Below are 13973 nucleotides of genomic sequence, written 5' to 3' on the forward strand. Positions count from 1 at the left end.
ATTCCACTCTGGTTAATGTTACGTTCACCTCACACGGCACCACAGCGAGCTAAAATACTGAGCAACAGGTAATCGACGTCGTCCTCGAGACTGTCGAGCATCCGTGAAAAAGTGAATCACGAAACAGGTCACGAACCGTTCAGAACGAATTGGTCCAGGAGGTGAGATAGCTTTTGATTCGATGGCCGAATTCGATTGCAAGGAATGCCTGATGGAGTACACGAAGAGGATACGAGGAAGAAGAAGAGGATCGATACTCAGCGATCAACGATGACGACGTCCTTCAGGTTGCACGATACTCCGCGATACACATTACTACCATTCTCTCCTACGACAACGACACTAACGGCTCGACTCAGCTTGGAGAAAAGCTGAGAGCCGACCAAGGAGAGAGAACCGGACCGGGTGGGGATGGATGTAGCCCCAGGCAGGTATATTACCTGTGTTTTACCTTCAGCGGTGCTCAACGCGCAGCGTTCTTCCACGATATCTTCGCTTCGCCTTCGAACCGTTTTCCTTCGGACTCAAAGGACTTGTCTTCCGCTATCTTTTCGGGATAATAAAACAGCAGTGGGTGGATACCTGCAAGTAAATTTTTCTATCGTCAAACACATTCTAACGATTCGACGCGTTTTCGACGCTTTATTGCATCGACCAAGAGGAACATGTTTCTCTCTCGAAGTTTTCATGGAGATTTCGATGCCTGCAAACACCAATTTCTTTGTGCTCTATGATGCTACCAAATGATTAACATCATAAAATATTCTGTCGAATATTAGACGAAATTAGTGACTAATTAAAAGTGTCGACATTGAGTTTATTGTGACACTTAAAAATTGATATTTATAATAAAGTATGTTTATATTAAATATGATATTTGAACAAGCAGCGAGATCGATGAATGCTGCAACTACGAATGCACGAGAGTTGAAAGAATTCCAGAAAATGAGAACAGTTTCGCTGTAGCTATCTGTCTGCTTTCATAAAGCATTCCTTTCTTGTTCCTTTACTAAACAATCTCACCACGGTGAGATAAAGTCGATGCAAACGTCAGGGAAAAGCGTGGAATTCCTTGCATTCTATGAAGAAATCGCGAATCTCTTGTCTCTTGTCATTTTAATTGGCTACCTTGATATCGCAATATTCATTTTTTATCATATTGATTAATTTTGGTTTCCGATTAATGTAATGGATATCCGTTGAAGATGTAGTAGCAATAAATGTGGGAAACATCTGCGTATTTGTGAGTTCATAAAAACATAGATATAGACATATCAGAAACTCCTTCGCGGATAATAACATATCACTCCCAATGGCTTTTCTGAATTTTAAAAACATGAACAAATATATTTATTCTTTTATTGTAGAATACATGTTTTTTTCGTATAGCTGTTCAAATATATCGAACGTATTTTAGCAAACAATTGTTAATAATCAAATTTTTATCCATAATGTGAGGTGTTTGATATACAACTATAATTGAATAAAAATGATCGTATATTTACAGAATTTCTTAGCTTAATATACAATTTTATTTATTATTTTATAACAATTAATAAAATAATGAACGTACACTACGAGCATCAATTAAAGTTCACTAATGAAGGATTGTATGGGGAACCCTCAAAGGGAGATCCTTCTGCATCCCACGCTTTTCTCAATACCCTTTCCATTTTCTACAAACAAAAATTTGTATACTAAAAAAACTAGTTATTACGTAATCGTAATGATAAATTATGTAACTTTTTACATATGCTTACAATCTGTTCAGAAGTTGGTTTACCCATAAGCTTTTGTTGATGATTCCACATTAACTCTTGAACTTTCATCTGTTCTTCTGATCCCATTTCATCTAAATTTCTTGAACAATCTATTTTACTCAAATCAATTTTTGGTTCACCGATTATCAATGCTTCCCACCATCGCTCAGAAGCTTTTTCAAAATGAATCTAAGTGAAACAAACATTATAACGTGCAACTTATATACATATGTACACATATTTGAGATACAGTAGAACTCCATTTATCTAAATTTGTCGGAGAGCAAACAGTATAATAATTGTAGTTCATATAATAAGAGCTTGCTAACTACCTGTTATTTTTCTTTCACGTAACAGGAATTCACATACAGATTCAAAGTTCAACGAGTAAAAATTCAGTTAATCAGACATTAAATAAAATTTCGTTCAGATAAATGAAGTTCTATTATGCTATTTATTAAGATATATTGACTAACGCTAATATATTGTCCAGGTACTATACTCCACATTGATTCATCTTTCCGAATTTTAAAGCGCAATTCTCCTTTGAAAATTGTAGACCATATAAAATAACGACATTCCTCTATTTCTTGATTCTGTTCGACTCTTGATGTTCTTGCTTCTATTTTGATTTCTTTTGAATCAAGCTGAACCCTTAAATCTTTTGCTGTTCTTATGCAACTAGGAAGTTTTACAAGCACATCTATATCACTGATAGTTTGTGACCAAGTGTAATTTTCCCTCACTGCACCATTGTAGCTGTCACATGACCTATCCCTCTCAATTAAATGACCAAGTTGATTTGTACTTTCTTTGCACATTTCAATTTCTACTTCGTGATCAACTTGTGGAATAAGGGAATCTTCTTCAATTGTCATTGTTTCGTCTTGGTCTTTATCATTATTTTGGATAATAATGTCCTGTGTATATGGAGGATCTGTCCCACTGGAAAATTTACAGATATTCTTCCATTTTTGAAAACTATGCAAGACAAGCTTTTCTATTGTACCAGTTGGGAAGCCAAGTTTTTGATCTGGTCCCGATTCGACATAAAAATCTGTACTATAATTAAATTACATGTGAGATGATAGACTATGTATTATAAAAATAATGCATATTTTTACTACAGTTTGTTTACTTACCATCTATACAAAAATCCAAAAAATGCATCTAGAAAATTTGTAATATCTCTCTCTTCTTGTAAAATTTGTAAGAATGCTTGATCATGAATAGAACACATTGTGGAGTTCTTTTTAAAATTATTATAATTGAACGTTCTTTAAGCGATATTTTTAATTTCAATAATAGTTTTATTTGTTGATACCTTGTATGTATTATCAATTTACTTTCGAAAGTAGGTTATATCAAGTATTCTATGAGAAAAACCGTATGGAAATTTCGTTTATCGCATACGTCACTAATCTTGGAATTTTTATTGGCTGTATCTTGTCTTTATCGGATAAATCTCCGTTGTATTGTAACTAAAAGAACTATTGACATCTATAATTTTAGATTCTCCGTTTTTTTGTGTAGGTATGTTATTGAATTGAATGACAAGTGGCATGAATTTATCATAAGCGCCCTCTTTGTTCGATTGAATCAGTATGTTGTTTATCTATTTTGACATGTTCGAAAAATAGTGGTGAACAAAAGTATATATGACATATAGTTTAAATATGAAAAGAAAATCACTATAACAGGATAAATAAACATATATTCATGTTCATAAAATAGAACAATTTCTTAAACTGTACAATTTTAGAGAGAAAACATTTTACAATTTTTAACCTATTCTTTCAAATAAATCAATATACTCTGAATTTACTTCGATGCTTATTTAAATTATACAAAATTGTTTTTACGATGACTGATTTACCTGTTTTTACTTCGGAAGTTGCAAAAGGTATTCAAAACTTATAATATTTATGATTTTAGTATATACTTTTAAAGATTTACAGTAGATAAAATAATGATTTTCAGCTGTTTTAACTGACGTTTTAACAGCATTAAATACTCCAGAAAATACTCAAAAACTTGCGGAAGCTAAGGAAAATTCTGGGAATGAAATGCTGAAAATGATGCAGTTTGTTTTTCCAATTGTAGTACAAATTCAAATGGATGTTATTAAGAACTATGGTTTCTCAGAAGGTCGGGAAGGTATAGGATTTAAGTGTACTTCCATTTCAGTGATAAAAATTAATTACAATGCAGTTTTCATTATAATTTATTCCTTTTTTTTTTTATCTGTAGGTACAGTTCAATTTGTGCAATTACTCAGAGCTCTAGAAAGGGAAGACCCTGAGATAGCACAATTACATAGTCAAGTTCGATCATATTTTCTTCCGCCTGTTACTATAAGTTCTTCAACTGAAGCATCTCTTTAAGATAAAATAATTTTTATGTGCAAGCACATTATTATTTTACTTTGTACTTTCTTTTTCTCTACATATAAAACATACATAGAGATTTTTTACTGGTATCTAACTTACAATAGCTTTAATTTTATAAATGCATTGAAGTTTGAACAAAGTTTTACAATTACACTCTGATATATTATTAATTAGAATTTACTACACAAAAAGATATGTACAAGGGATCTTCAAATTAAATATTTAATCAGAAAAATTAAAAATTTTTACATTTATTTGTATAATAATAATAATATTAATAATAATATAATCTACTAAAATATATAATTTCATTCATAAATGTTCATTAAATTTTCTCTGCACTTACACCAATTCTAAAAACTAAAGTGTTCCATTGTTCGCGTAAAAATGAAGCTGGTGCATTATATCATATACATATAGAAAAATAAAATATTTTTGTTATTATCTTAAAAAGATGTGTCTTACTCGTTGAAAACACTAAGGTATTACATCCATTAAACATGACAATCAGTGCTTTTTTTATAAAAGCAGTGAATATAGATCATTTAGTCAATCTTTTCTTTTTTGATTTTGAATTAAGTGAGTTTAAATGCTATTATATAATTCTAACTTCATCGTTTCGCGAACATCCGGATAAATATGTATTAAATATACAATTTCAATCATATAAGCAAGTACATTGAAAATGCATAATGAAAGAAAATTATTAATTTATCGAAGAATAATACAATGGAATTATTTAAGCAATAATTACTTAACAAAATTTTAACCTTGCAGCTCATGTCTAATTTACTTAGGACAAGCAGACAAATATAGTTCCCCTTTGCCAATCATTAAATGTACGAAACTGTTTCTTTGTATAAAATTGTAAAATGCATGGATATCTTTAAAAAGGAAATGCTGAGTTGACATTAAGACTATCAACAAGGTTGCTCTTTTAAAAGTTATTAATAAATATGTATTGATTATTAATTATTTTCTTAGCAAAGTAATTCGTATTTTTCATGGGGTCACAGTGATAGTCATAAAACATGTGAAAAACATTCACATTATATAAAATGACAAACTCAGCAACAATTTCCTCAAAGATTAAAAAATAACAGATGTAAAAAAGCAGTTTTAGATTTTGTTTAGAATATCCTACACGTTGAAGGGAAAGACTTGACAATTGGGGAACGATATGCTATAACATATTTACAATCTTTTTCTTTATATAAATCAAGGTACAATTGTAAATTGTTTTGCGTACAAAGAAAGTTAATGCATTTCTTCATTATCAGACCATGTTGCTTCATTAAATTCGACAGTCGAATGAATAAAGACACCGCGTAAGACAATTTCTTTCAAAAATTTCTAAAATACCTATAGAAACCAACATAAGTTTACACGTTCGTAATACATTCCCATAAAACATTAAAATGCACCGATTTATCATTAATAGGAAATGCATTTTTTTAGCTACACTCTTTTTTTTAGTTGTGGTTAGTTTTCTGCAGTGCACATAAAGCCTATGAAAATATCTTCGGTAATCGGCCAAACCAAATACGTAAAATTTCATAACTAAATTGTACATACGTATGTATTTTAATGACATTAGAAGATGATATAATTAATTTTGCAATCATAAAACTGCACAATCATCTCATCTGCAAATAACCCAAGATGTTATCAAACCAAGTAATCAATTAGCAAAAGATTTGTTTATTAGCACACACTCTCTTTTTGCAAGATGAGTATTAGTTAGAAAAGGCATGCTATGACACCAATATTTTTACGAATCACAATCAATGCACGTCACATTAAGCGTATAACACAAATTGAAGAACCCTGTTCGATATAATATACTTCTGTAAATCACGATACAGTCTCACGATCTCGTTAGCTGTAGAAAAGCATGTATATAAATACAAAATAAAGGAAATGATCGTGATATCAATGTTATTTTATAGTCTACAGCACAATGAAAATCTTGTTCAATGATTTCCTATGACCAATTTGAATTGCACTTAAAAAAATATACTACAAATGGAAAAAGTTCTTATAAAATTTCTTGTACCTTGGGAGCTCTTAAACGTCCGAAATTGAAGTATAATCTGTCTTGTAACTTTTATTTCATTTATTATATGTTACCTTCTGGTTATAGATAGTTCCTCCGTCGCTAGTATGCAATAAAATACAAATAATAGAATTATAGCAGATACGAACATTTTTGTACAGCAAAGAAAAATATGTAGAGAAATGTTTTATAGATTTTTCATTAATTATACGGAAATAAATATTAATGTTAGTTGGGTCTTTAAAGACATAGTTATCTATTGCATTATTTATCATCGGTCCAAATAGATTAACCAGATTATATCAGCGCACCTTTTTCAATCCTTTTCTTGTTACCGATTCGACACTTTGTTATCCCTTTGTTATTTGTATCTTGAAATAAAGCTACTTCATGACGTGCGAGATACTTATACCGTACAGGGTTAGCACTAAAAATGTCGAATACTTTTTAGACCACAGTGCTCTTGATTTTCGACTGACACCTTCAACAATAGTCACCAAGCTACGAAAGGAACGGATTCGCTGTAGTAGTTGTATTCGCTGCCCAAGGATCTTGTCGAATCTGATTAATTGTAGGACGGGGTGGTGGTGCTGTTGCCGTCGCAAACGGATTTGCTGAGTATGACATCGTTGCTGTAAATTTTTATTAATATTAATTTAAAACGCCAAATTGTAATAACTATAATAAATACAGATACAAACAAATCAGGGATGTAAACAAATAATTTTTGTTTCTAGTATATCTATAATACACACGGTTCGAATAAAATATGATAGAAATATGAAAATGACGCGGCACGCGAAGTGTTAAACTGTAATCAGAAAATTTCGGTTTTACAATATATACAATGTTATAATTTTCTTAATATACCATCATTTTTTGCTGAAAATAAAATCCATCCTAATATAACTTTAATACCATACTTGAACACAATATTTGAATCATGCATTCATGCAATATTATTCACCACCTTGAAAGTACTCACGAATTTACTTCCAATGAAACGCTATTTTGCGGACAAAATATATTACAAATAACGTAACCCATTATTTGTTTCAATAAGGCTCGAATTAAAATCACAGTGATGTAGTTTAATCGAATAGTTCTTTTTTTCTTCTTTATTAAACGATTATATATACATACAATAAATTCTATAGGTTTCACCATTTGTATTTTAAAATTAAATCTCTAAATCTTTTGTACGGTATATGAAAAATTATATTCGAAATAAGGCGTTACCTGCAGGAGTAGGCGTTGCTGATTTGATCGCGGAGGTACTAACAAGATTATCAAGATTAACGAGAGCAGAGTTCTCTCCAAGAAACGATTGTGGTGTTTTTTTAACAGCTCCTGTACTAGTGGGAAGAGTTTCTGCTATGCTCCCCAAATCAAATGGATCTGGTGATAGCGTACTTACTGCAGTCAATTAAAAAATCAATAAATAAATTATTCATATGGTTAACAATAATAAAAAAACTTCATTAATAAATACCGTTATTCGCTGTTTGCAGACTAGATCCAGGTTTATTCCTGTTAGTAATTACATCAAATTCATCTAAATCGCTCAGTGGACTGGCTGCAGAACTGGTCTGATTTCCAATGGAAAAGTTGTTAAGACTAGGGCCAGTACCGTTGAAGTCGTTATTAGTTGTATTGAATGTAGCTGTTGAAGTTGTAGGCAGATTAAAGCCTATGTTTTGTGGTGATTGTGCCGCAAAACCAATGTTTTGCGTTAAGGTAGGATTGTTAAAAGATGGAGATGCAGATGTCATACCTTCTCGGGTAGCCTAAATAATTTGACACAAAAATATTAATATATTATATACATAATATATTATATATATATGTAATATATAGAGGTAGCATAGAAATTTAGAGGACTTAGAAGACATGGAAGTTAAAAGAATAAACGTCTTACCTGCTTTTTATTTGTATCAGCTTCAGTAGTAGTAGTAGTAGCAGAAGGTATTGGTGACCAAGGATCTGTGCTAGGCGAAGTTGTAACTGTTACAGGCGATGATGGAGGTGCTCGCCAGGAATCAGCTGTAGCAGCTAAAATCAAATTAATTACAAAATGATCATAAATTACATTCATACGATTTAGTAAACATTAAAATTCTTTTTCAATAAACTATACTTGGTTTTTGTGATGGAATGGGAGCCCATGGATCTATCGCAGGTGATGTATTGCTTGTTGTAGGAACGCTCCACGGATCGTTTTGTGGCTATATAAAAAAAAAGAACACGTAAATTTTTTATGCAACTTTCAATAAACTTTCAACACGATTATGCTATGATTTATCAATACAATGTTTGTTGTGTTACTCGAACATACCTTATATGGATAGAATTGAGATATATCCAAAGACTGTTATGTAACATGCAAAAGGTATGCAATGTCGTGTTTATCATGCAATAAGCAAATGTATAAACTTAACTAAATAGAATAACATACTTGAGGTCTTGGCGGAGGTGGCGTAATTGGTATACCCCAAGGGTCGGTTTTTACATTGTATCCACATGCTTCTTCTAAGTTTACATCCAACAAATCTAGCATATGACTTTGTTTCTCAGTTTGCGGCGCTCTGAAATTAATGTATTTCTTTAGGCAAAACCAAAATGGACTTTGTGATAACTGAAAAAAGGTTAAATCTAATTTAATGTCTACTAACTTAAAATCTTGCTGACTTTGACTAAGAGCTAATTGCAATCTGACGTCATCACTACGTCTTCTTTGTTCTTCTTGCTCTGCTTCTTCTCTCGACATTGCCAAAGCTAATTGTAACTGTAATTCTTCTTCACCTACTGTTTGTGGTCTTGCAGCTTCTAATTCAGCTAAAAAGTGCGCAAATTATAATTAATTACATTATTAAGTTACATATCTGTAAAAATATATATTAGCAGAAAAGATTATAAGCATTTAATAAATATTTACTCTTACGTCTAGTTGTAGTTTCAGATCCCAGGCGACATGGCTCCCAATCCTGAAACTGAACATGAAAAAAGAAAAAAGAAAAAGAAGGAAATGTTTATTTAAAGAATTTTTTGCATTATTAAACTTTTCTATCTTCATATCAATGTATACTTACATCACTGCTTACAGGTGACATAGTGTCTAAACCATCACTACCAAATCCACTAACTGATTGTGCAAATCTTTCTTTTGCTTTCAATGCTCTAGCTCTTTCATTTCTTAATCTTTCATCATCTTTTAATAAGGCCACTAGTTGCTTTGCTTTTTCTCTTACATTCACTCCTTGATCCTTAGATCCTTCCATGTATTGGAAATCTGAATAAGGACAACTTAACTTTACGGACTATCAATTTGTATTAGTATTTTATATTAGATTTTGTATTATAAAGCACAAAATTATATACCTTTCAATGTTTGGATGGCAAAAATATTTTCTTTACATTGCTGTGCAACTTTTTCTGTGCCTGTTTTAATAAGATATTCTAGAAGAACTAAAGCTTTGTACACATGTCGCCAATTTTTACCATGATCATTTAATCTTTTCCATAACATTTGCATAATCTCAGTAAAAGCCACAACATTATATGTTAAATCTGCAATTTCTGCCATAAGAGTACTACTTGGACCCCAAGGATCATTACTGGTGGCTTTACGTACAGCTTTCTGTATACATAAAAAAATTTTGTTCTTTAATATGTAAAATAGTATATTTGTAATATGTAAAATATTATTTATTTACCTGAGCATTGCTATAGTTATGGGCAAGATTAACAATATCTCGCCTGATACCTGCCAAATTCACCTGCATGACGTCTTGACCTTGTCTTCTCATCTAAAAGATTACCACTTTATATTATAAGCAGGTAGTAATATTCCTATATCTTCTAGAAGCCCATACTTATCATCATATATATACACATTTATGTCAGTTACATTTAATATATGCTAATAATTCCCAATGCAACTGAAATATAAGTTTAGTCATATTTATTTAAAAAAATTATTTTAGACAAAAGCTGGTAATAAATATGGGCAATCACTTAATATCAAAGCCATGCGACTAAATATGCATTAGTAAGAAAATAGGAAACTCATTGTAAAGTTCTTACATTACTCTACTTTTACCAAATCAACATTACTACTTTCTATTTGGTTAGTAGTAAGATGGATGAAAGTAACTAAAGTAAAAGTGTGATTAATACAAAAGTAAAGAAATCCTCTTCAGTGTTGTTCTTTTATCTTAGATATGGCATTACTGTGTAATTTAAAAATTATATACCAAACAAAATGCTACAAAATAATGCAACACAACAAACTGTTATTCTTATATATATATAAAGCTCTAAAGCAAATTAATTTCATTTGAGATGTGCCTATATAAATGTGTATTCAAGATAAACAATTTTTAACTAAATCAGTACATTTTATATTGTATATTTGTGTACATTAATTGTAATTTGTATTATCATAATAATTCTTTTTAAAAGAAAAGTTTTACCACAGCCAGTCAAGCTTCCTTATAAGAAACATTTAAAAATTATTTTCATAATAAACATAACATTAATGATTTTTTTAAATAATTTGATGCAATACTGACTTGCATAATGTGCAGAACTTATCATCATTACATAATTTCGCAAAAAATAAAACATGAATGATTTCAAGTATGTGCTGTAATTGTATTACTAAATACTATAATCCTTGTATATTTTTTACATATACAGGATGTTATATCTTATTACAATTATTTAAAAAATTTCTACATCATAGAAACATGTTAAGGGGTTCTTTAAATAATCAGATTGTAAATCCTAAATGTTCATCATTTTTAAATTTTTATCAACACCCTGTATATCACTTATTAATGTAGTTTGCAAAACATTGATCTACTTTATTTGTTCTTTAAACATTTTCTAATAATATAATTGATTAGTAAAGTATTAACAATTGTTATTTTGTTAACTGTGGCCAGTTAATAAAATTTACCTTCTGCATAGCCATTGTTGGCATATGAAATATGGCTGGGGTCGTTGATGAAGCTAGTTCTTGTCCACAAATATAGAAAACTCCCAAACACTTTTCGAATCACAATAAAATCCTAGACTATTAGATAGTTTAATAAATAAATAAGAAACATTTGTTACATTTACCTGTTAATGATGAATAAATTCTTATTTAATATGATACATAATTAAATGATAATACAATTAACTGAGAGCATTTTGAATGGGACTTTAATAACATTACTAATTATTATGCAAATAAATATTGCACAGAATACTGCATTCTTTATTTTTCTAATGCAATATATATTATAAGTATATGAAGCTAAATAAAATACATGTATAGTTGTTTGATACATAATATTAACTGTAAATTATACTATAAATTTTGTACTGTACATAAAAGAATAGCATATATAAGAACTGCTTATGAACTAAATAGGCACAACTCATGTTGATCAGTATATAAAATTCATCTTCTTTTAGCTGTAAATGTTTTTTTAAGTATTATACAGGGCATATAGCTGAAGTGTTATAGAAATATTTAATTAAAAATAATAACATTTTACTCTATACATATTTAACATTACTATCACTATAATAATGTAAAAATGGAACAATATAATAATAAGATAGACTTAAAGAAAATTTTGTTTAGTTAAAGAAGAAAATATCCCTATCTGTAAAACACTATACCATATATTAACAAATCTAATTTTATATAAAGCAGTTTTGTAAAAAAAAAGGAATACAAGATTAAAAACTTATAATCTTACTCAATTCTTTTACAGATAAATGCAGTTATGAAAAAAACTGAATTAAAAAATTAAATAAAACTCACAAATTTGCATAGTCTGTAGTTTATATTTAGAACTGTCACAGGCTTTTGAATATAAGCCATGCCCTTTTAATAAAGCATTCTGACAATAGATCAGAGTTGCAGTTTTTGTGCAATATTGATATTAAATTATTTTAAAAATATAAAATATTTGATTATATATACATATAATGTTTGAAACTACTTTCTTTCTTTTAATAGTAATACCTCTTGCAAGCATTTTATTGAAGGAAATCAAAATAGAAATCAAAGAAGAAGAATTTCTTATATTGGAAGAAAAAAGAACTTGACCCAAACTACTGTTTTAAAAAATAATAGGCTACATGCAACAGTGAAGAAGAATAAAATTACTTACGTTGATATAGTGGAGGATTCAAATTCTCCTTTAAAAAAGCCGTGTTATTAAACTGAAAAATGAGAAAATATCTTTATCTTTCTATTATGCATCTTATCTTATCACTACATACATAGAATAAATTTTCTACAAAGGAGATGATAATACATTTATTTAACAAATTCTGTATGATTACATCAGACATAGAATTAATTTTATTCAATACAGGTATTTAAAAAAGACAAATGATTAATGAAATGATATACATGAATAAAGCTATATACTGTGTGTACCTAAGATTATCATCATATGGTTTCTTTAAGACAGTTAAAACATATTATATCTATTAATGACCATGAAACTATTGATTTCTATTTTCTTTATATCATAATTTCTAATCTTCAACAAATTTAGATAAATAATAATACATTTTTTTAGTAAAAACTAAAATACAAAAATAAAAATAATATAATAATATTGTATTTAAAATATTATTGATATTTGTAATGACTATACTTTTATAAATATTAACTTTAGACATTCAATATGATAGCTCGATATTTCGTTTTGCCTATTGAAGTCTGAACAAATTATTTCTTTGTCTCACAAAAAAGCTCATTACTGCATTCTTCCTTATATGATTTGAAAGCTTAAATCGACCGAGACATCGACACACATATGCACGTTAAAATGACAATCATACGCTACACAAATATCAGGTAATGATTCCTTCGGATAGATTTAAAAGAACAATATCGTGAAACGTGTATACTATGGGCTATCTTTCAGATATAACTAACACAATAGATATACGTACACTGGCTTAGGTGCAAGACTAATCCATGAAAATGCGTGATATGTCAATTTCGAAACTATCTATGCTTTCTCATGCTCGGGCGTGACTTTGTAATACTGCACTTTTTCCGATCCGTTTCATATACAGGTTAACATAGAATGAAATAGAGGGAACGAATTAACGAAAGAAAACACATTACAATTAGAAGATATCTAAGAACATTATTATGCTGTCGAAACGGAATCAAACTTATACTCTTTTATTCTACGGACTATACCACTTGTACTAACACATTAATGACAATCTGTTTCTGTAAATTTATTTGCAACTCTCTATAGAACTTTGTACTCACCGTAATATATACTGGAAATTTAATGCACTAATTTCAACGGAAATAAGAAACAAAATAACATAAAACTCTTATGACAAGTCCATTCACAGGCACTGACGAATTAGAAGTTATGAGGCAAGATGGCGCTGAAAAATATTTCCTTCTTTACAGTTTCGCACTCTGTGGTAATTTTAAAGAAGATTTAACATTCGATTTGTTTCATGAAACTAAATGTATTTCGATTTGTTTGTCAATAAGTGCATACCTGTCCTACAAGAAATGTAATAACAATCCACGTACTACGTGATTTTTTATTGAAATAAGAAATTTGTCACTGAAGAGTTGTCTCTCTTTATATAACTCTAAGGACGATTTTCATAATGCGATTTTCTATGCATAGCTATATCAAATGAAAACGTAGCCAGCGTTTAATAATTGAAAACGTTGGAGAAAGTGTAGTAAGTACGAAAACAGAACGTACTTAATGAATA

The 13973-nt window shown here is 29.7% G+C and overlaps 3 protein-coding genes across 21 annotated transcripts; 1 reads left to right on the forward strand and 2 right to left on the reverse strand.

Moving 5' to 3' along the window:
- Nucleotides 1-1479: 1479 nt before the first annotated feature.
- LOC100643529 (nudC domain-containing protein 3) lies at nt 1480-3340 on the reverse strand. 2 transcript variants are annotated; one of them, XM_003396669.4, is made up of 4 exons: nt 2903-3340; nt 2237-2822; nt 1761-1949; nt 1480-1676 (listed from the first exon to the last, which is right to left on the reverse strand). In XM_003396669.4, the coding sequence occupies exons 1-4, from the start codon at nt 2998-3000 to the stop codon at nt 1584-1586; spliced, it is 966 nt and encodes a 321-aa protein (XP_003396717.1). In that variant the 5' UTR covers nt 3001-3340; the 3' UTR covers nt 1480-1583. The 2 variants fall into 2 exon arrangements, with proteins under 2 accessions (XP_003396717.1, XP_048263067.1); XM_048407110.1 differs by having other exon boundaries at nt 2237-2817; nt 2903-3308.
- Nucleotides 3341-3347: 7 nt separating this feature from the next.
- On the forward strand, nt 3348-5487 carry LOC125384608 (protein C10). 4 transcript variants are annotated; one of them, XM_048407112.1, is made up of 3 exons: nt 3348-3663; nt 3741-3917; nt 4011-5487. In XM_048407112.1, the coding sequence occupies exons 1-3, from the start codon at nt 3624-3626 to the stop codon at nt 4142-4144; spliced, it is 351 nt and encodes a 116-aa protein (XP_048263069.1). In that variant the 5' UTR covers nt 3348-3623; the 3' UTR covers nt 4145-5487. The 4 variants fall into 4 exon arrangements, with proteins under 4 accessions (XP_048263069.1, XP_048263070.1, XP_020719436.1 ...); XM_048407113.1 differs by having other exon boundaries at nt 3352-3663; nt 3741-3908; XM_020863777.2 differs by having other exon boundaries at nt 3362-3663; nt 3765-3917.
- LOC100642929 (epsin-2) lies at nt 3969-13870 on the reverse strand. Of its 15 annotated transcripts, none has more exons than XM_048407102.1 (17): nt 13748-13870; nt 13504-13628; nt 12377-12428; nt 11167-11283; nt 9920-10012; nt 9585-9843; nt 9296-9495; nt 9142-9196; nt 8879-9041; nt 8662-8791; nt 8542-8574; nt 8344-8431; nt 8125-8258; nt 7981-7993; nt 7699-7869; nt 7446-7622; nt 3969-6838 (listed from the first exon to the last, which is right to left on the reverse strand). In XM_048407102.1, the coding sequence occupies exons 4-17, from the start codon at nt 11188-11190 to the stop codon at nt 6708-6710; spliced, it is 1671 nt and encodes a 556-aa protein (XP_048263059.1). In that variant the 5' UTR covers nt 11191-11283; nt 12377-12428; nt 13504-13628; nt 13748-13870; the 3' UTR covers nt 3969-6707. The 15 variants fall into 15 exon arrangements, with proteins under 15 accessions (XP_048263059.1, XP_048263047.1, XP_048263049.1 ...); XM_048407090.1 differs by adding an exon at nt 13173-13267 and having other exon boundaries at nt 7699-7993; nt 13748-13869; XM_048407092.1 differs by adding an exon at nt 13173-13272 and having other exon boundaries at nt 7699-7993; nt 13748-13869.
- Between the last annotated feature and the right edge of the window lie 103 nt (nt 13871-13973).

This window comes from Bombus terrestris, chromosome 7, assembly GCF_910591885.1.
Source record: "Bombus terrestris chromosome 7, iyBomTerr1.2, whole genome shotgun sequence".
Taxonomy (NCBI): domain Eukaryota; kingdom Metazoa; phylum Arthropoda; class Insecta; order Hymenoptera; family Apidae; genus Bombus; species Bombus terrestris.

What these genes read in the sequence shown, in the direction of transcription:
- LOC100643529 (XM_003396669.4), bottom strand. Translation starts at nt 3,000, where the DNA reads ATGTGTTCTATTCATGATCAAGCATTCTTACAAATTTTACAAGAAGAG. An exon ending in TACCTGGACAATATATTAGC is followed by an intron (nt 1,950 to 2,236) that starts GTTAGTCAATAT and finishes TGTTTCACTTAG; the next exon opens with ATTCATTTTGAAAAAGCTTC. An exon ending in AACCAACTTCTGAACAGATT is followed by an intron (nt 1,677 to 1,760) that starts GTAAGCATATGT and finishes TTTTGTTTGTAG; the next exon opens with AAAATGGAAAGGGTATTGAG.
- LOC125384608 (XM_048407112.1), top strand. Translation starts at nt 3,624, where the DNA reads ATGACTGATTTACCTGTTTTTACTTCGGAAGTTGCAAAAG. An exon ending in TACTTCGGAAGTTGCAAAAG is followed by an intron (nt 3,664 to 3,740) that starts GTATTCAAAACT and finishes AATGATTTTCAG; the next exon opens with CTGTTTTAACTGACGTTTTA. An exon ending in TTTCTCAGAAGGTCGGGAAG is followed by an intron (nt 3,918 to 4,010) that starts GTATAGGATTTA and finishes TTTTATCTGTAG; the next exon opens with GTACAGTTCAATTTGTGCAA.
- LOC100642929 (XM_048407089.1), bottom strand. Translation starts at nt 11,190, where the DNA reads ATGCCAACAATGGCTATGCAGAAG. An exon ending in TGCCATCCAAACATTGAAAG is followed by an intron (nt 9,496 to 9,584) that starts GTATATAATTTT and finishes GTCCTTATTCAG; the next exon opens with ATTTCCAATACATGGAAGGA. An exon ending in AGCAACGCCTACTCCTGCAG is followed by an intron (nt 6,839 to 7,445) that starts GTAACGCCTTAT and finishes AAAAATTTACAG; the next exon opens with CAACGATGTCATACTCAGCA.